At 37.8% G+C, this 22,299-nt stretch overlaps 1 protein-coding gene across 11 annotated transcripts in view; it reads left to right on the top strand.

Annotated features, from left to right (window-relative positions):
* The window catches only part of Kif1b (kinesin family member 1B), a 140,726-nt gene that overhangs the window by 43,265 nt on the left and 75,162 nt on the right, over positions 1 to 22,299 (top strand). For 3 of the 11 annotated variants that reach the window (XM_028893597.2, XM_028893595.2, XM_028893598.2), the window contains exons 8-16: positions 1,057 to 1,134; positions 2,064 to 2,129; positions 4,468 to 4,543; positions 5,641 to 5,719; positions 6,404 to 6,546; positions 10,840 to 10,973; positions 14,934 to 15,013; positions 16,479 to 16,554; positions 21,826 to 21,905. In XM_028893597.2, the coding sequence (XP_028749430.1) occupies positions 1,057 to 1,134; positions 2,064 to 2,129; positions 4,468 to 4,543; positions 5,641 to 5,719; positions 6,404 to 6,546; positions 10,840 to 10,973; positions 14,934 to 15,013; positions 16,479 to 16,554; positions 21,826 to 21,905 (812 nt within the window). Of the gene's footprint in view, positions 1 to 1,056; positions 1,135 to 2,063; positions 2,130 to 3,031; positions 3,050 to 4,467; positions 4,544 to 5,640; positions 5,720 to 6,403; positions 6,547 to 7,754; positions 7,797 to 10,761; positions 10,974 to 14,933; positions 15,014 to 16,478; positions 16,555 to 21,825; positions 21,906 to 22,299 lie in introns of all 11 variants that reach the window. The other 8 variants (XM_028893596.2, XM_028893589.2, XM_037203190.1 and 5 more) reach the window with 6 other exon arrangements.

Genomic DNA, 22,299 nt, shown 5'->3' with positions numbered 1-22,299 from the left:
TCTTAATATGCTTTTTGTCACTATAAATTAGTTTATATTTGCGATAGTTTTATGTACATGAGAAACAGTATATACTATAGTTTGCTAAATTTCTTATACTATAAATTTGCCAAATTTCTTATAATGATTTTGGGATTCCTTTGTTATTATGTTGATCGTTGGTCCCTTTCACTGCTAACAAATATTTCATTATTTAGGAACATTTGTGTATCTGTGTATGGAGACTTGTTTTGGTTCTTGTTTTTCTGAGCACTTGTTTCATTCTTTACTCCAGTTTGACCTAGAACTCACTCAGCTCCATGGTCCTCTTGCTTCAGCCTTCCAAGTGTTGGGATTACAGGTTCTACACACCATGAACAGCTGACAATTTGATTTTTTATCTTGTTTTTATTTATATTGGCTAATATTTAAGAATAGGATTGAGTCTTGTCAGATGTGGGTTTAGCTTCTGGTTTATTTTTTTGTTTTGTCTTTTGAGGAAGGGTCTCTCTCTGTTATATAGACCTGGCTATCCTAGAACTCGCCATGTAGACCAGGCTGGCCTTGAACTCACAGGGATCTGCCTAAGTCTGCCTCCTAAGTAGTGGAATTAAAGGCATACGTAGTTTCTTAAGAAACGGCTAAACAGTTTTCAAAATAATCATTGCCACTATAAGTATATGAGCGCTCTAGTTGTTCAATGTTCATGTTCATGCCAGTGTAATCGGTTGTGTGTGTGCTCGCACACGCGCACATGTACGTACATATAGATGTCAATGTATGTTAAGACACGGCCTCAGTGTGTGCCTCTGTCTGGCCTAGAACTTGCTGTGGAGACCAGACTGCCTGGAATTCACAGAAGTCCACTTGTCTCTGCTTCCTGGGTACAGGGACTACTTCTGTTTTTGCTGTTAAGTTGTGAATTCATTATCACTGTGTAGAGCAGACTGTCTTTCAGCTCATGGATGAGCCTCCTGCCTTTGCCTTTGCCACTTGGGTATTGGGATCACAAGCATGCACTACCACACCGAGCTGTCTTGTTACGTTTTAATTTCCATGGTATTGTTCTTTACTCAGGTCAGTAAAATCAGCTTGGTGGATCTAGCAGGGAGTGAACGAGCTGATTCAACTGGTGCCAAAGGAACTCGATTAAAGGTATTTATTTTAGCCAAGTGGTCTAGTCAATTAATGTTTTGTAACATGGATCCATAAACTGTGGCTATGGGCCAAATCTAGTTACTGTGTGGTTTTACAAACAAAAGTCTTTTGAGAGATAGCTGTAACTTTTAATTTATGTATTGTTTATGGTGGTATTTACTGTTTTGATACAGGTTCTCATGTAGTCCAGGCTGGCCTTGAACTAACTATGTAGATAGGATGAGCTTGAACTCTGATCCTCCTTCCTCCATTGAGTGTTAAGGGCATGTGCCCCCATGTCTCTTTATGTGGTGCTGGAGACTGGACCTGGTGCTTTGTGTGTGTAGCTAAGCACACTACCTATTGAGCTCTATCCCTAGTCCTCTGTGACTGTGTTATGTGCAGTGGCAGACTTGCACTAGAGACTATGTAACCTACAAAACCCAATTTTTAAATTTAATTTTTAATGAAAAAATTCCTAATTATTGATCTATAATTTCAATGAAATGATGTTAGATAGCAAAATAGGTAGGGAAGAGTTTATGGTTAAGAGTGAAATTTGTATTAGATTTTGAGAAATGGGCAAAATTTGGCAAGAGATATACAAGATACAGATGTATGATCAAGTGTGGACTTTGACAGAAATATTGTTTAACAAGAGCAGGGTGTGTGGTCTCAGCATGTCACCATGGGTGCAGAGCAAAGACCAAAGGCTTCAGGTGTCTTTAGAACTTGTGTCTTAAAGAAGCAGATGGCAGGGCTAAGGAGATGACTCAGTGGGTAAAGTACTTGCTGCTACTCAAGGACTTGAGTTCAGATCCCCAGCACCCCCAGTGGGGGGTGGGAGGGAGAGGAGAAGTAGATATGCTCAGCTTGTAGCATTATAAGTGGTGTGCAGTAGTAGAAATTCTTCGTTGTAATTCTTCCATGTTTGGTGTTTATTTTAGGAAGGTGCAAATATTAATAAGTCTCTTACAACATTGGGCAAAGTCATTTCGGCCTTGGCAGAGGTGGTAAGTTTTCTGTTTCACTCTAAGAGGAAATGTCTGCTCAGCAAGTAAGCTTGCTGATACTTATGCTTCTTTATGAAGGTTATACTGTTTTTGGCCTTTCTATGTGGTGTTTTAAATTTTGCAAGTAGGGCTAGAATATGATACAGCTTTGAACTGAAAGTAGAATGGAAACAACTGTACCTGTGTAAAGCTAGAGCAGAGACATAAAATTGGATTCATTTTTTTGAGCCCTATTTCACACCTCATAATAACCAAATATATTTTTGGAGTATTTTGAATGATGTGACTTTGGAGAATGATGTTAATTTAGAAGCCAATAATAAATATTTTTAAAATTCAGTCATGTATCATTTAATGAGATGAATACATTCTTAGAAATGCACCATTAAATGATTTTGCCATTGTAAAAAGTAGAAAGAATATACTAGACCAATGAGGAAAATAGTATAGTGATATATAGGTGAGTCTCAATCACCAAATGCCATATGTTCAACATAATTATGTGTACTTGTATGTTCTATATGACTGGCAATATAGTAGGTTTGTTTCCACCAACATTTCCACAAACGATGCATTGTGATACCACCTAATGACAGCAACAACATTGTGATTTTTCATTATAATCTTAACAGACCATCATTGTCTCTGCAGTGCACATGCAGATTAAAAAGTTCTTGTTTTTGCAGCACTGGCACAATAAAGCTAAAACAAATTTTGCATAGTCTTCATTATTTAGGTTTAAAACCCAAGGAATTTTTTATATGCTCTAATTTAGATTAATAGGTCATTTAAATCACTTAGAATTAAATCTCTTCTTGTCTCTACAAAGTACTCTGATTTCCATTTATTCTAGAGGCTTATCCTGTGTTCTTTTTCTTTCTTTTAAATGCTTTCATTTGTAGGATAACTGCACCAGCAAGGTACGGCGGGGATTTGTCACACTGAACTAGCTAAATGATCATCTCTAGGGTTTTCACATTTTTAGAGATAAATAGGGCAGGGCATATGTTAGAATAGAACCTTCAAAAAGGGTTTTATTGCTTTTTTTCTGGCTCTGAAATTTAGAATGATTGTTTAGGGTGCCTGTGAATCATGAGACTTCATACTAGAAATAATTAAGGAACATAAAGTACTTTGGAGGGGGAATAGACTAAAGGAACAAGAGAGAGATTTGAGGAAGCTTTTCCACAGTGTCATGATGTTTGCTGCAGTGGTCTCTAAGAGCGTCTCTTACGAGTTCTGTAAACCATTGAAAGAGAGTAATTTACAATTCCTCTAGTCCTCTTCTAAAGCATAGTTAATTGATTGAGATTATTGCAAACTAATAAGATAAAACAAGATTATATAATATTAGTCTATCTAGAGCCTGTTTTATCTCACTATTTCCACCATAGAAGCTTATGAGTAATTTAAAACATTTTCCCTGTTATTTGGTTGTACATAGATGAAGTAAGAATCAATTTAAACTTTCAACAGAAGCTAGAAAAGATTCTTTGTATCTTCCTTTACTCAATGGTGTATATTTTCTCTTCTTTATAGTTCTATACAAATACTCTTTAATTTTTTGTTATGCTTCTGAATATTCTTCTTATATTAAGAGCGCCTAATAGTTAAGAATTATATGAGATAAGGTCAGGGTAGAGGCAGTATTTGCATTAAAATATTTAGTATTCAGATATTTTATTTGTTTTTTTCCACTTTTTGGGTCTTCTTTTAAAGGACTATCTTTATTGTAGTTTTGGGAGGGCATATGCTGTGGTACATGTCTGAGGACAACTTCTGTGAGTTGGCTTTCTCCTTTTGGGAACCAAACTTTGTGTTGCCTGGTATATCAAGTCCTGAGCCATCAAACTGGTTATGCTGTTTCTTACCTCCTTGTCAAAGAAGTGTTGATAAGTGAAATACTAGGTTTGATTTAAAATATTAGCAGGTCTAAAGATGTGGATGAGATATTATAGTATTATATTGTTAAATTTACTAAATTTGTTTCTTATAAGCTACATATCTGCTGAAGTTCCTTGTGCCTGCAATTTACTCAAATGTACTCAAATGGTTTGGGTAATGGTAAAATAATAATGGTTAAAGCTACATGGTAATTCTGCCATGTACATTGTAATACTACTCTCTTGACTTTTTGTGTTATAAAGATTTAAAAATGAAATGTTAAAAAGAAGTTGTTTTGCATGTGCTTTTTGCATTTGCTTTTTGAGGCTGTGAGTAAAACATGTCAATAATGATAGAATTTCATTACAGTTTGATTATTTCAGTTAGAATGGTTTGCTTTTCATGTGAATTCTCCCCCATAATATTGCTAAAGTTATTCCCTTCTCTTTAATAGAGTAAAAAGAAGAAGAAAACTGATTTTATTCCCTACAGGGATTCTGTTCTTACTTGGCTCCTTCGAGAAAATCTAGGTATGTTGACTACTAATCCACATTACTTTGTAGTTGTTGTTTAAAGCTGTTTAATGATGATCTTTTATGGCTCATTATTCCATGTCTGCTTGAAGAATCATCTCTAGATGATGAGTTCATAGTAACTTAACCTGAGTTGTCTTTTTCTGGTTTTGCTTTTGCTTTTCCCTGCTTGGATTCACTTACTTCAAGACACAAACTAAGGAGCTGTTACTGTCTTCTGTACTCCATACAGCTACTTAAAATGTTGTTCCTTCTTCAGAGCCCACTGCCCCTGCCAAGGCTTATTTATTTTATGTGCCCAGGTGTTTGCCTACATGTATGTGTGTGCATCGTGTGTGTGCCTGGTGCCTGCAGGGCTATAAGGCAGCATTGCATCCCCAGGAACCAAATACTGTTTTCTACTTAAGCAGTTTGCACTCTAAACCACTGAGCCATCTCTCTAGCCCCTCCCTTAGAGTACTTAGAGGCCCACATTCCTTTGCATTTTACATAGCCAAGTACACACTACATAGTCTTAATTCTCTGTACTACTGATGTTTTTTGACCTTTCAGCCTTTCTTCTCATTCCTTGCTTCTCCTCATTCAGAAAAAGCAACCAATCAACTTTCCCATCACTGAGGGTAGTTTTGGTGGAGTGGTTGATATCTTGATTAGAGTGGTTGTTTGTTTACAGCCCAGGCTGTCATTGAACTCCTGGTACTGGCTCCTGTGAAGGAATTATAGGCATGTGCTACCTTACCTGACTAGAGTAGTTTTAAGGGAGAATAGGACGGGAACTGAACAAGAGAGTCAGAAAGCAGAATGTAAGTAGAACAGTGCATGGCATGGAAAGAGTTAAGAACTTTTTTTTGGGTTCCGGACTTGGTGGCAAATAGCTATTATCCCAGCACTTAGGAAATGAAAGCAGAAAGACTGCCAGCTCAAACCAGCAAGGTTATGTGAGACCTTGTCAAAACAAACAAACAGATGAAAAAAAGAAAAATTTGCTGCCTTTTGATTAAATTTTAGGGTCTGCTCTCAGCTTTAACACAGTAAATAAAATTTTCCTTTAAAAAATGAGTGTAATTTGAGATACTTGTAATTCATTTTCCTAGGTGGTAACTCTCGAACTGCAATGGTTGCTGCTCTGAGCCCAGCAGACATCAACTATGATGAAACTTTGAGCACTCTGAGGTATTCTCCTTTGTTCTCAGTAGCTGAGTAGTTCTGTATGCCATAGATTTTCTTACACATTGAGGGCTGTCATGTGATCCTTTTTTCTCATAATATCGGGAAAATTATTTTTGTTACAGTGGAGTTTACTTCTGTTGCTTCCAGATTCATTGGGATAAGTAAGAACTTTTTTACAGGAAAGATGTTCAAATTATTTGAGTGAGATACTGGATAACTTTTAGATAATAAAATTTTCTTATTCATTTTTGTTAATAGAAGTGTTCCCTTTTATAAATAGTCTATAGATATGTTCAAGTTGTAAAAAGTAATGCAATTATCAGTACGTGTAGCACTGAAGAAGTACCAACATAATATTCATTACATTTTTATATGTAGAATAGTTTAATCTGAAACTGTCTTAAATTAAAATATAAAAAGATACTTTTAATACAGCTAAAGAGCACTATATAGGCTGACGGACTGGGTTTGAATCTTCTCTCTGGTGCTCATTTCTGTTGTGATCTTAGCCAAAGCATTGAAGTTCTGCTGAACCTCTGTCACTTCTGTAAAGTGCTATAAAGTCTCATACAAACAACTTACTTATCAGGGCTCTTCAAATGTTTGCTTTAGAGGCAAATAGTATGTTATTTCTGAGAAGTAGAGCCTCTGAGAAATGGTAAGGATGCATTTTCTTTCTATATCTAGGTATGCAGACCGTGCAAAACAAATTAAATGCAATGCTGTTATCAATGAGGACCCTAATGCCAAGCTGGTTCGGGAGTTGAAGGAGGAAGTGACCCGACTGAAGGACCTTCTTCGTGCTCAGGGCCTGGGAGATATTATTGATAGTAAGTGAAGAAGGATCATACAGCATCTTCTTTCTTCTCCGATTCTTGTACTTAAAACAAGCTTAGGACTGGGTGGAGTGTGTACTTGGGAGGCAGAGGGAGGCTGATTTCTGAGTTCAAGGCCAGCCTGATCTACCTGGTGAGCTGCAGGCCAGCCAGAGCTACATAGTGAGACCCTACCTCAAATAACTAAGTAAATAACATAAGCTTAGATTTTTTTTCTTTTCGAGACAGGGTTGTTTCCCTGTGTAGCTTTGCGCCTTTCCTTGAACTCACTTGGTAGCCCAGGCTGGCCTTGAACTCACAGAGATCTGCCTGGCTCTGCCTCCCGAGTGCTGGGATTAAAGGCGTGCGCCACCACCACCCAGCACATAAGCTTGGATTTTAGAGACTTGATGAATCTAAATGGTAGTAAAATGGTTTTATGAGGTTTTTTTTTTTTTTCCTTAAAAATGCCAGTGAAATGAAATAATCTCAAATTTTCTTTATGTAGAATGTGTCCCCAAATCCCAGATTTTTTTTTAATGTCAAATTTATTCTGAAAAATTAACTACTTCATAAAAGTATTACTTAGAAGCTATTGTTTCCCTGGATTAGTGCAGTAGTAATAATGCATGTGTAAGAATTCACCAATCCAGTCTACTTTTAAATAAGATTTATCTTTGAATGACTCTTGTTCTCTATGGAACAGTGAAGAGGAAAAGTCTAATTCTTGTCAAGTTCAAGAACTAGACTTCCAGCAAGTACTGTTGCATGGTGTTCTTTTATAATTCATACTTTTAAAACTCAGTCATTCTGCTATATAGTATGTAATCCAACCTTTTCTAAGTTGGGGTTGGCAGTGGAGCTCATTAGTGATCGTTATTGCTTAGCAGGTATAAGGCTCTGGTTTTAACCTCAGGACTTAAAAAAAAAGTTCTTGCCATAAAATAGATTCTTCAGATAGAATATGGGTTTATTTAGTAAAGCATATTTTTAATGTAAAAATATTACATACATTGCAATACTAACTGATTTCAAATCCTCCTCCAACTTTCCTCTTATGTATTAGAATCTGGATTTTAATTAATATAATTTGTGAAAAAGATAATATATATATTACTGAATTTTTATTTTTTTTAAGCTTCCCAAATGCCAAATTCCAATCTATCTTGCTACTGAATCTGAACTTTGACCCTTCTTGTATTTTCCCTCTTGCTTATCTTTAGTTGATCCATTGATGGATGATTACTCTGGAAGTGGAGGCAAATGTGTGTATATCATGTATTGGTTATTTCCCGTGCGCTGACTTGCTAATCAGCCTTTGCTGGGTCAGCCTCACAATGAGCTTTGCATGCCAGCAGTCCTAACAGGGAAATCCCAGACAGAGTGTTAGGTAACATCACAGTCTCTTGTTTTGACCCTTCTCCATTAGCAAAGTAACTTTAGTTTATGCCTGGACTGAAATTGAGAGATATAAGAATTTGAGTCTCCCACTCAGTCTTCAGTGTTTCTAGCCATATAATTAAATCAAATTCAGAATCACAGTTGATAAGGCTAGTGGTGATAACAGCACACATTTATCAAATGTCTATAATATACCTGGCCCTCTTCTAGGCAGCATAAATATATTATCTCTGTTAATTCTGTTATTGATAAAATTACTTTATCCCCATTTTACTATAGCCAGGAGTGGTTCCTTTTCTGAGGTGCCATGGTTTGTCGTGTTTAGGTTAGGCAGTTTAACTCAGAGCTCTTGCTTTTAATCATTACTACATCAACACCCCTTTTCCCTCTTGATTTGCTTCCTTTTATGAACCTATTATTTAATAGGAAAATTCCTTTTTAATTAGCATTGTAAATGTGAGTCTTTGTATAATTACAAAAATCATTTCCAGTTAGCCAAACTGTCTGTAATTAAAGAGCTCTGTGCATGTTGGATTAGCACTCACCTGTGCTTATATGCCATTGGTTTTCTTCATATTTGGGCCTTATCTTACATGATCATTAGATAGACATTTTTTCTCTTTTCATAAATTACAACTTAAAATTTTAAAATTGATGTCTAAAATGTATGACTTAAATGAAAATATATATTACAAAAGATCACAAGCCATTTTTTTTTCAATATAAATGTCAAGTTGACAAGGAAATAGTTGCTTATGCTTTTAATATAATTCATCAAGATATGTCGAATCTCAGGTTGGGGATTTTTAGAGTCTGTTGATCTGTTTATTTGTAGGAAGCCATTTCAGACTAGGGAATGCCTAGGAGAACCAAACGTAGTACTGATTACTGTGCTGACTTAATCCCAGAGGACTGGCATGCCCAAACACACATGTGGCTCTTGGCCTGGAACAGCTCTGTCTGAGATCTCCAAAGCTGAAGGATATGGTGTGGAGAGGATGCCTTCTTGATCTTGCTTTTGTGTTCAAGGTGCTGCTGCTGGCCTGTTGCTTCTCTCTTCTCTGAGCAGCTGTGGCAGTTCCTGAAACCATGCATGACTAAGTTTTAATCTTATATCCACAAAGGAGAGCAGCTATGGCTACTCCTCAGTTTCCCTTTGGATCTACTTCTTATAATTCATTTTAGGGCTTGCATGTGTCCACAGGACCTTCTAAGCTCCATCTATCCCTCTTTCCCACCTTGCTGCCATCAACTGACAAATGAGTTTTGCTCTAGTTCCTGTTTGCCTTTTAAAACATGCCTCTTTGCTTGTTTCCCCTTGTTCTATATTTGCAGATGGTAGTTTTCAAACTGTCTTGAAGCAACTGCCACAGACTATAAGGGGCTTCAAGAACTGGTTTTCATTGAATAGTAAAGATTAGTAAACCCAGAGAGTGACTGTTTTTCCCAACTACTTCCATTACCTCATATTCTTTAAGAAAAACCTAGTTTTGATATGAATTCAAGTAATGTAGATTTTCTCAAATTTAAAAACGAGAGCCAGCAAGAGGGCTCAGTGTATAAAGGTGCTTGATTCCAAGCCGGAGAACCTGAATCAGAGTCCAGGTTCTCACATAGTGGAAGAGAGAACTGGCTCTCACAAGTTGTTCTCTGACCACATAGGAACACGTACAAAATAAATACATGTAATAAAGAAAACTTTTAATGAGCTAATTTTAACATCGAAATGTAAATGGGTGCCGTGGCACCCACCTGTAATCCCAGCAGAATCAGCACTCAGGAGTGGGAGGCCAGAGAGTCAGGAGTTCAAGGTTATTCTCGGCCATATATCAAGTATGAAGTTAGACAAACAAACAAACAAAACAAACAAAAAAAACCAAAAAGGATTGTACCAATAATGGTGGTTTCTTTGCTGTTCATTGGAGAAGGGTGATTAATGAAATTACAAAAAAGCAAATCACTGAGTTTTATTATTGGTGGACTTTTTACCGGGAACAAAGTTTAAGATCGTAATTTTCAGTTGTACCCTAGACCTTCAGTGAAAACATGTCTTGAAAACTTGGCTATCATCCTAGGAAGGAGACTTTACAGTGGCTCATTGTTTGTGCCATTAGATACCGAAGGGTTTTACTTAAATTATCAAATGGTTTTTAATTTTTGTTTTCTGTGACTCATAAATGGAAAATACACTAAAACTTGTTAATTCACTAATTCTTCTTTTCTGTTTCAAACAATCACTCATTACAAAGTTATTACCATACTTCCTCAAAATTATTCTCATTTCTACAATTGCTTCTTTTAATTTAGAATATATTTTTGGCATATTAACATGCTACTATGCACAGACTACTAAATGCTCAGAGTTGTAACTAACATTTCTTAAATTTTTGTCCGAATTCCATTAAACACTGAGCTAGGTCAATATGTGGTATTAATTGCTATTTTCCCCTTTCTGTTAAAAACTACTGGAGTCTAAAAATATAGTAAAACTGTAGATATTGAAGACTTAGAATAGCAGGAAGAATTTTAAGGACTAAAGTTTACCTCTTTAGGAAGAACATCTTTGAAGTTCTGGTTATACCCTCCCATACTGGAAACTTCTCATTTCTAAATTCAGAATTGGCTGACTGCTTAGGATCAAATATTACAGAGTGACATGTTTTAGAACTGCCATCTAGTACAGTGTTAGAGCTTGTCTTTGTGTTTCAGCGTGTGTTAGTCTTGGCGCTTTGATGCTGTCCTTTCTCACACTGGTGTTCCTTCCTGTCTTTTTTCCTCCTCTGCTTCTTGCCTTCTCTTTTTCTACCTTCCCTTCTTTCTGTCTCCCAGATCTGAAAGATTTTCAGAACAATAAACATAGGTACTTGCTAGCCTCTGAGAATCAACGCCCTGGCAATTTTTCCACAGCATCCATGGGGTCCCTTACTTCATCTCCATCTTCATGCTCACTTAGTAGTCAGGTGGGCTTCACATCTGTGACCAGTATTCAAGAGCGGATCATGTCTACACCTGGAGGGGAGGAAGCCATTGAACGTCTGAAGGTGAGTCTAAAGATTGAATGCAAAGCACTTTATGTCATTCCAGAAAGCAGAACTAGGACTGAATGAACATCACAGAAATTTTGGCTTAGCACATGGAGATGCTAACAGTTTGAGGTACCCTGAAAATGAAATTGTTTTTTAAGTTAATTTTTTTTTTTCAATCAGAATGTTTGAGTTTGACTCGGCCAGAGATGGAAAGGTCATAAGTTAGCCATGCAAAATAACTGATAAGTAGAGACTTAGAATAATTTGGGGGTAATTTATAAGTCATAGTAAAGATGCTTGTTATAAATTTAGTTTTAAAGCCAGACATGGTGCATGAGCCAGTTGACTCAGTGTTGAGGAGATGGAAAAAGGAAGATAAGGAGCTCAAGGTCATTCTGGCTACATAGTGAGTTTGAGGCCAGCCAAGGCAATATGAAACTCTTTCTAAAGTAGTAATAATTTCGTTTTAAATGAAAGAACTAGTTGGAAAATTTCGTTTCATTGAGATAGAATTCTCTATAGAGCCATTCCTCTGTTAGTAAAATTAATATACAGTTAACTGGAAGTTTGAACGTTTGAGTAGTAATATCGGGTTTATTAGGTTGCATGAAATTATACCTTCTAGAAGTCCTCTCAAAGCCTTTAGTTATGGAAGAAGCAGGCTTTCTCCTGCAGTCTGGTTCACCTGGGCCATGGTATTGCACATTTGCAGATTACCTACTCTGTTGGTTACTTGTTGGAGCCAAATACCTGAGGAGAAGCAGCTTACTTTATCTCATGGTTTGAGGTTCGTCTACAGAGAAGGCGTGGCAGTACTCAGCTACTTTCTCCTTTCCACTCTTTATTTCAGTCTGGGACCCCAGTTTGTAGAATAGTGCTGCCACATTCATGGTGGGATTTCTCTCTTAGTTCAGTTTCCCTGGCAGTACTCTCACAGACACAGTCAGACATGTATCTTATTTTAAATCCAGTTAAGTTGATGAACCATTACATTATCCCTGGCTCCCAGCTCTGTGGATGGAGGGTTCTTTTAGCTGGTTGCCAGCTGTACCTGCTTCTGTCTTGTCTGTGTGGATGTGAACGTCAGGAGCAGTGCTTGTCATACTCCCTTCAGTGACTACAATGAGAGCAGACAGGTGTCATCTCTGCTGCTGAGAACAGCTGCCAGCATTCTTGCCAGCCATCAGACTGCATCAGGAGCATCATGTTTTCTCTTTTTTGCTTACTACCTCCAGGGATATTGTTTCCCTCTACCTTTTGGACTTTGTGTTCAAGAGTACCAGGGCAGGGGAAATGCACTTAGAACCAATCAGGGATCCTCTTCACCATCATCAGTATCCCCCATTACAAATCGCTGCCCATCCAAAGACAACTGAGAACAGTGATACTCTAATAGGTAAAGGTTAAGAAAGAAAGGGCCAGTGGTGGTGGTGTACACTTTTAATCCCAGCACTTGGGAGGCGAGGTAGGTGGATCTCTGCGAGTTCCAGGCCAGCCTGGTCTACAGAGTGAATTCCAGGACAGCCAGGGCTACACAGAGAAATCCTGTCTCGAAAAAGGCAGACTAGCTTGTTGAACATCTTCACAACTGAAAGTGAATCAATGTCAGATGCTTTCATTTTAGTTTTCAGGTGAAGCTGTAACAGATTTTATATGAAATGGGCTTTAGAGTTTTCTTTCTTATCATCCCATCCTTCCCCTTGGCATTTTCCTTACTTCAGAAAGAAGGTGATTCCAGAAATAAAACCAATGCTTTTGTGTTGATTCAGAAAGTAAGTGAAGTTCTAAAATGCCTAACAAAAGGAGAGGAAGGAGAAATCTTTCAGGGTTGCAATGTGCAGGGTGATCTCTGCTGTTGTAAAATTGACTTGGGAGCTTTCCTATAGACTTTATTGATGTTCTGTGTGGGAAAGTGTGTTCATTAACAAATTTTCTCATAAGTAGGGGTCAGTGATCATATTGCCAGCAGGACTCTGGCAGTTGGGATAAGTCAAACTTCCCTCTTAATATTTTATATCAAATGTTCGCTTTGGGGATTTTGAATCTTAACTGTTATTATAGTGTGCCTTACTGCACAAACAAGATTACCTTTTTTCTCCTCTGGTGTAAAGGAGAAATTTCTTTCTGGCTGCCAGCTAGAACCAACTGAAAATAATGCCACTTGTTAAGTGTTAAGACAATAACTAGGCTTTTTAAGAATTAGGTCACCCAGTGTCTTCCAAATGGCTTCTAGGGAATAATGCTGTCATTATTCAAGGTACTCTCCCCTCAGCTGCCTAATCTCGTGAAAACAAAGCTGTAATACGTTAATCAGCAAATAAATTGTTCTCTTAATTTTCCCTGAAACAACATAAGTAAAATATTTCTTTCCCTTGCTTTATTCTAGAGTGCAAATGGCTCCTTTACAGCTTTTTGTTCAGTGTCGTGCATGAGTTCACTGAGGCATAAGCGCCTTAGTTCTGCTCTTATTTTGTGAATGGTGAGAATTCCTTTTGGACAGACCTGCATTTTAATGATGCAGGCAGAGAACATCTTTCGTCCAGAGTGTGGGACAGCAGTTGTACAATACAAATGCTGAGGATGTCTTAGGAGCTGCATTCCTAAGCCATGACACTACAAGAGAAAAGACTGCAGTGGAAACAGTGACAGTGGAGACTAACTCATCTTCCTGACGGTTGATTTGCCTCTGCTTCTCTGTCTCTAACTATAGACCAGTGTTCATCACTGCTTTACATAGGTGCTGCTACTTCTTTCTCCATTAAATAGCCTATTTCCATATGTAATGTTATTATCTCAATTCCTCCATAAACCTCACTGGCAAGAAGAAAAAAAAGATAGTGATATGTAATTTTTCTTTAAAGCCACAATTTAAACTGCACTGAAATCTCTGTGTGAGTGATTTGGTCCTTTTACTCAGTAAAGTCTTAAGCAAGCAGCTATAGCCACCGGCTCTGATATTTATAGACTGGCATCAAAGTCAGTACTGTGAGTGCCATTGCCCAGACTTAGCCTATAAATATTCATACCATCCATCACAAGAGCAGCAGGGAAAATGCTGTACTGAGCAGCCTGAGGACCCACACTTGGAGCTCATTCAGAAAGCATGCTGTCCAGTGCAGTAAACCCTTAGCTATCTGACGGCCTCAAGGAATGTTCCATGGAGTAATCATTCAACCTTCTAAATGTTAAAACCTAAACTGTCATTTTTATGTGTGGGGGGAAATATGTCTGATTTGCCCTATCAAATTTTCTGCCTTCTTATTGAATCATCAAAAGGAAATAAAAAGCTGGGCATGGTGACACATACCTGTAGTCTCAGCACTTGGAAGGCTGAACTAGGAGGACTAGGAATTCAGCATTATCCTTGGCTAAATCATGAGTTTGAAGCCAGGGATGGCTACATGAGACCCTGTGTCAGGTCTCATGTCTCACAAAAAAATGAATGAATGAATGAATGAATGTAAAGAAAGTCAGGAAACCCAGCTCAAGGAGTAGGATGGGCTTAGGTTAATTACATAGTTGTTTTTTTCAATCTGTGAAGTGATTGTGTAATAAATGGTTACTTAGTCTTTGCTAGCACTAAAGGTTTGCTAGTGTGCCGCTCAATTGACATTTTCTTTAGGCTGTCCTTGGAGCTTTTTTAAGACAATGAATTTTTTAAACATTATAAATATTATAACTTGAAGCCATGGTTAAAAAAAGAAGAAAGTGCCTTGCATTTTTGGATGTTAATATTACTCTTCCTGTCTTGTGCACACACACATGGATTCACTATTTGCCTATTCTGTTAGGATTTGGAAGATCTTTGTGTCTGAGGTTTACTTCATATTTATGATTCCTACCTTATAAAAAAGAAAAAGAGCCATCACTTTGGAGTCTTCCTTTGTTTTCAAACGGTATTACGTGTCTTATGCTTTACTTGCTGAATATGGTATGTTAAGACTCTTCCACTTCAACCTGTGTGTCCTTCCATAGGAATCAGAGAAGATCATTGCTGAGTTGAACGAAACTTGGGAAGAGAAACTTCGTAAAACAGAGGCCATCAGAATGGAAAGGTTGGGAGATTAAAAATCTGGGACACTACTAAGTTTTCTGGGGAGCCCAAGTTACTTTTGTAATAAGAAAAGATGAAATAGAATGCAAAATAAAGAACTCTCTCCCCACCTAAAACACAACACAAATAAATATACAGGGGAAGTTGTATCCAATAACATTTAAACTTTGAAGTGAAAGCTACACATTTAGAGAGTCTCTAAGGCAGTGCTTCTCAACCTGTGGGTCATGACCCCATTGGGAGTAAAATGACCCTTTAACAGGGATCACATATCAGATATTTACATTACGATTCATAACAGTAGCAAATTTACAGTTATAAAGTAGCAACAAAAGTAATTTTATGTTTGGGGGGGTCACCACATCATGAGGTACTATTAGCATTAGGAAGGTTGAGAACCAGTGTTCTAGGGAGTCATGTGCTTAATAGTTTCCACACTCGAATGTTGCTTTCGATTGAGAAAAATCGTACCAAATAAAGGAGATTTTTCATTTGTAAAAAGTAAACTTTGCTTGGCAGAGGCCCATATGCAAAGAGCTGTTCTAACTCTGTCTTTTCAAGTTACTCCGTCTAGAACCTTTTGGGTAAAAGGTATAGTTTAGGTTGCAAACTTGTAAAATTCTTGTTCTGTCTATACTGTTGGAATAAACACACACTTTTTTCTTTTAAAGTCAGTTCCTATCTTCCATCTTTATAAAAATGAGGGCAAAATGAATGAGCTTTGATGTACTATCAGTAAAAGTAACAAAGAATTTTCTTACTTACATTAGATTTTTTTTAAACTAGAATTATCTGGGCAGGCAAGATGTCTCAGCTTTCTACTCAAGCCTGCTTACCTGAATTTGATCCCTGAGCCCCACATAAAAGTGGAAAAAGAGAATCAAGTCCACGAAGTTCCCCACAACATTAGGCACACACATGTACACACACACATACCAGACAAAAAACAAACAAAAATGAAAAGAAAACCAAAAACCTTCCTAGAATTACTCTACCAAAATGGGGAAGAAGGGGGATGGGAACATAACATTTGAGAAAAATCACATTTACAGACAGTATTTCATATACCTAAGCCCCTGCCTTTCCACTCACTCCTGTATTAAATCTGTGCTGCACTGTGTTAAAACCAGAGTGCCAACCTGTAAGTTACTTTGATTGCTTTCTTAGATTCTGGGGAAATTGTTTTTGTGAAGTTGGATGCAACTCAAGGAATATAACCTTGCAAAATTCTTACCTGGATGAACAGAACTTTAGCATGGGAATATTCTTTCACTTAATTTGAACATTGTTTCTCTTCTTAAAAATAAGTTCTCATTAGTGATGAACATATCGTTCTGTGTCTCCCTTGCCAACTGTTTTGCTTTGTCCATCTGGTTTCCTAGTTCTTTGGAAACTAACTGAATTGACGTTTTGGTATTGGTATTCTGATTTACTCGGGGGTTTGTTTTGGTTTCTTTTTTTTCTAGAGAAGCTTTGTTGGCTGAGATGGGAGTTGCCATACGGGAGGATGGAGGAACACTTGGTGTTTTCTCACCTAAAAAGGTAGGAAGCCATGTTATAAAACTCAAGCAAACAAAACATTTTCTTTATAAACCTCTTCATGTCTTTCTGATAGAGCTGTTTTTATCTAGATCCTTAGCTTAACTTCAGATATTTCTGCTTTCATCTTACAGTGAAAGGGCAACCTAGTTGTAAAATGATTATAGTGTTTACAAAAGATAAATCCGGGCAATGAGTCTATTTCAGCATCTTTCTGCTGCTCCTCTTACCTGCCTGACCTCGCTGGAGCACCAGTTGCTTTAGTTATGTTCCTTTTTGTGTCAGGTGCTTGCCCAGCTTGCAGTTAGCCCTGGGCTTGATCTCTCTTTAGTACCATGCAAAGGTTGGGAAGGGTGCCACATGCCTATAATCCTAGTGTTTAAGAGGTGGGGCAGTAGTCATCAGCTCTGCTCTGCAGCGTCTGGGAACCATTTCCAGCTGTTGAAGTTGGTGAGCAACAGTACTGCCCCATGATTTCTATTACAACTACTTCTGTTAGTAAGCAGTTTCAGTCCTTACCTCTAGATGCCTCTGCTCCCTTTTCAGCATGCTTTTTTTTTTTTTTTTTTTAAAGAAGTGATTAGATTAGCCACTTTCCTACTAATGTAACCATAGTTGTAGAATAGTTAGGGACCTTTTAGTTAATTGGACTGATAGCATGTCTTGTGTGTTCTTTTTGACTTGAGTTGCTTCTTAGTATTGGATACTAGAATACCTTATTAAATAATTGTTTTGTGTGCTTTTTTATATGACAACCGTAGAGCATGCATTAATAATGTACCAAGCATATGTGTCACCACTGATAACTCCCTTCAAGGTTCTGAGTATATCTCTGTGATACCCTACCATGTATATGGCCTACTACTGTATTATTAACAAGTATCTATGTGCATAGATTGTGTTCTGGGTTAAAATACGAGATCAAGGAGTTTTGAGTTGGCATTTTTACTTGATGTGAACCGGTGTTTTTATGATTTTTTGTGAGGATTCTTTTGCTTACTTATATGTTATTTTCAACAGAAAACATTGATTTAGCTAGGTATAATGGCACACACCTACAATCACAGCACTTAGGAGGGGAATGCAGGAAGATCAGAGTCCATCATCTGCTTTATAATAAATTCAGAACCAACCTGAATCATACACAAGAAGAAAAGGGCTGGAGAGAAGGCTCAGCAGTTAAGAGCACTTGCTATTTTTCCAGAGGACCCTACTTTGGTTTCTGGCACCCAAGTTGGGAGGCTAAAAACTGCCTGTAACTCCAGCTCTAAGGAATCCAAAGCCCTGTTCTGACCTTGTGGGTACCTCTCCCCTCCCCCGCACACAAACAAATGAAAATCAATCTTTTATAAAAAGAAGAAATTAAGCCAGGCATGGTGGTGCACACCTTTAGTCCCATCACTTGCCAGCACATGGAAGGCAGAGGCAGGAGGATCTCTGTGAGTTGAAGGCCAACCTAGTCTACAGAGTGAGTTCCAAGACAGCAAGATCTACACAGAGAAACCCTGTCTTGAAAAAGCCAAAAAAAAAAAAAAAGTTGATTTAAAGATTTAGAGATATATAGAACATCAACAATTACATGTTTATGTGAAGTTGAGTCATTTTTACCTTAATGATGTATTTATTCATACATATTACCTACATTGAAGAGATTTTAGCAGTTACAGTTTTGATAGAGTTTAGATTATGCTTTTGCATACTTCTAAAAGTTTTTCTTTTTTTTTGAGAGGATCTCATATATCCCAGGTGGATTAACACTCACTATGTAGCAGATGATAACCTTGAACTTCTGATCCCCCTGACTCCAACTCTTAAACAATGGGACTGTAGGTGTGTGGCACCCTTCCCTCATATATATGGTAGTAGAGATCAAACCCAGGGCTAATTGCCTGCAAAGCAAGCCCTCTACCAACTGTGCTACAGCCACAACCCTTAAGAAGTTTGCATGAGGTTATGTGTGTGTGTGTGTGTGTGTGTGTGTGTGTGTGTATTAAGAATTGTAACTCACTAATAGAACATTTTTCTACTACATATAGATCTGGGTTCTATCTTTAGCACCGGGAAAAAGCAAACAAACAATAAAACTTACAAAAGTGATTTGGTATTTAACCAGGTGTGGTGGCACATACGCTTAATCACAGCACTTCGGAGGCAGAGTCAGGTAGATCTCTGAGTTCAAGACTAGCCTAGTCTACATAGTGAGTTTCAGGACAGCCAGCGACACACAAAGAAAATATCAGATAACATAAAATAAGTAAAAATGTGATATTTATAAGAATTTAAAATAACCCAAACAATTGTAATATAAGCAGCATAAAATTACAGGCTGAACTCTCTACTTTCAAAGATTTTTTTCTTGCTTTAAATTTCTAGACTTTCTCAGGAAATGGAAAGAAACACTGTAGACCACATATAGAATGTTGCTCAAACTCCCTTTTCTTTCTTTCTTTTTTTTTTTTTTTTTCATAATTAATTGTTGTTGTTGGGTTTTTTTTTTTTTGTTTGTTTGTTTGGTTGGTTGGTTTTTCGAGACAGGGTTTCCCTGTGTAGCTTTGCACCTTTCCTGGAACTCACTTTGTAGCCCAGGCTGGCCTCGAACTCACAGAGATCCGCCTGCCTCTGCCTCCTGAGTGCTGGGATTAAAGGTGTGCACCACCACCACCTGGCTGTGCATTCGTGTTTTGCATGCGTGTATGTCTGTGTGAAGGTGTTAGATCCTGGAGTTACAGACACTTGTGAGCTGCCATGGTGTTACACTTGAACCCAGGTCTTCTAGAAGAGCAGTCAGTGTTCTTAACCACTGAGCCTTCTCTTCAGCCTAAGACTCTCTTTTCTTAGTTCCCTAATGAGACTTTAAAAAAAAAAATACTGCCCATTAGCTGGGCAGTGGTAGCACACAACTTTGATCCCAGCACTGGGGAAGCAGAGGCAGGCTGATCTCTAAGGCTAGCCTGGTCTACAGAGAAAGTTTCAAGACAGCCAGGGTTACCCAGAGAAACCTTGTCTCACAAAAACAGACAGACAAACAAAAAGAATGCTGCCCATTGAGGGCTTTGACTTTTTCAAAGCCGCCCAGTTCTTCCATCAGAAAAGTAGAAGCTGATGAAGATGCAGACATCTCTGTCATTCCTTTTAGACCATCCTTGGCACTTGGCAGTCCCTTTTCCTTACCACTCAGCTGACCTTTCTTCCATTCTTCCATATTTGCTGGCACTGTCTTGAGTAGATGTTGACCCTGAGACCATGTGACTTATTTTTGGATTCCAGTGAAGGCTTTTCACCAAGAAAAGTTTTTAAGATTTTAGAAATACTAGTATTAGATAAAGAATACTTTTAGAAGATGTTTATGATGTTGGCTGTTAATAACTATCGTTTTTTTGGTAAGGTAAATACTAGTAAAGACAATAGCTAGGGACATGAAAATTATAGTGGGGGAACTTCAAGGGTATTAGTGTTTTAATAAAAAATCCGTTTTAAGAATTTTGGTTTCTTTTGAGACAGGGTTTCTCCATGTATCCTTGTCTGTCCTGAGACTCACTCTGTAGACCAGGCTAGCCTGGAACTCAGAGATTCACCTGCCTCTGCCTCCCAAGTGCTGAGAATAAAGGTGTGCACCACCATCACCCAGCTGTTTTAAAACTTTTAATCTAGGTATTTACAAAAATTGTATTTAACTTATCCAAAAATTTTGTCTTTGTGTTCATGTTGCTTTGCCCTTGTCTGGGCCTTGGCTCAAGTAAAGGTGCTTGCCACTGAGTCAGACAACCTGAGTTTGAAACCCAGAACCTACAAGATAGAAGGATAGAACAACTTTCCTCAAGTTGTCCTCTGATTCCCATGTGCCTTTTGTGACACATGTGTATGCACACACTTACAGCACACATATATACACACATGCAAAACAAATGTTTGTTAAAAAACACAAATAACTTGGTGTTAGAGATGGCTCAGTGACTATGAACACCTTCTCTTCTTCAGAGGACCCTAGTTTGGTTCCTGCACACATGCTGAGCAGCTCACAACTGCCTGTAACTAGGCAGTGATTCTCAAAGTCTCCACCCTTGGGGAGGTTGACTGACCCTTTTCAGGGGTCACCTCAGACCATCGGAAAACACGGATGTTTACATTATGAATCATAATAGTAGCAAAATTATAGTATAAATAGCAATGAAAATAGTTTTATGTTTGGAGGTCACTACAACATGAGCTGTATGAAAGGATTGTAGCATTAAGAAGGTTGAGAACCCCTGCTCTAGAGGATCTGATGCCCTCTTATGTCCCCCTCCTATATTAATATTCTCTTTCTCTCTCTGTCATATATACACATACTTAACTTAAAAACAGAAAAGTGAGTTTGTTAAATTTTAGAGTTCATGTTCTTTTTTTATTTTATTTTATGTGTCTGTTTTGCTTGTATATGTTCTGAGTGCCAAGTGCATGCCTGGTGTCCATGGGCCAAAAGAGATCATTAGATCCACTGGCACAGGTGTTGCAGATGCTTGTGAGCACCCAAGTCGGCACTTGGGATCCAACCTGAGTTCTGTGGAGGAACAAACATTTGTCTTATCTACTGAGCTATGTCTCCGGCCCCATTTTTATTTTATTTTTTGAAACAGGGTCTCACTATGTAGTCCTGACTGGCCTCAAACTCTGTGTAGATCAGGCCAGCCTTGAGAATTCACCTGTCTCTTTCTTCAGAGTGCTAGGATTAAAGGTGTGTGACACCATGCCCAGCAGAACTCATGTTCTTGAACATGATGTGTTAGTCTAATTTGAGAAGGCCTGTAGAGCATGCTTCTTTTATTTTATTTTATTTTTTTCATTTTTATTTATTTATTTTTTTCTATTATCAGCTTGATACAGTACAAATTCTTATCCTAATAGTGAAATGTTTCACTGAGGCTTGCCCGGTGATTGAGTAAAGCCAAAACTTATAAGCCACAGTCATCCTAGGGTCTCCCCTGCTATATAGCCTCCCTGGTTCTGTGGGTTGCAGTTTGATTGTTCTTTGCTTTATATCTAGTATCCACTTATGAGTGAGTACATACCATGTTTGTCCTTCTGGGTCTGGGTTTCCTCACTCAAGATGATGTTTTCTAGTTTCATCCATTCGCCTGCATGCTTCTTTTATTAATTACAGAATTACACCTGGGACTTTTACTGATCCTTCCCCCTTCAGGTGCTCTGGGGAATCTGAGAAGCTTTTAGATTTCCCATTGCTGCCACTCTCTCATGGTTTTTTGCCCCAAACTGATCATCTATAACCTTTTTCAGACTCCACATCTTGTTAACCTCAATGAAGACCCACTAATGTCGGAGTGTCTGCTTTATTATATCAAAGATGGGATTACAAGGTATATTTGCTTCCAGTTTGAGTCATATTTAATATTTTCTTTTCTTCTAGATAATTGATAACTAAAGGGAAATGTCCAAAAAACTATAATAATTTGCTATTTCTCCTTTCTGGAATGATTATGAACTTACCTTCAAGTTGTAAGTGGAACTAGTTAGCACATAACTATCTCTAGAAGAACCTGAATGAAAATTGCCCTATAATAGCACAGATGGGCTCATTAGAGAACTTGGTTTGCCCTGTTTTGTTATGGTGTGTAAATTACATCAGTGTGTTGATCACGTAAGAAGGTTCATCATACTTGAGAATAGAATTTGTAGTTGAAAGTGTCTGATATAAAGTAGTGCATTTTTATATATATCAAAGGATGTTATTTGGGAGAAAGCAGTTCATTG

This window comes from Peromyscus leucopus, chromosome 2, assembly GCF_004664715.2.
Source record: "Peromyscus leucopus breed LL Stock chromosome 2, UCI_PerLeu_2.1, whole genome shotgun sequence".
NCBI classification, from domain to species: domain Eukaryota; kingdom Metazoa; phylum Chordata; class Mammalia; order Rodentia; family Cricetidae; genus Peromyscus; species Peromyscus leucopus.
Note: the sequence above shows the minus strand (reverse complement) of the source record. Positions and strands in the feature narration are given on the sequence as shown.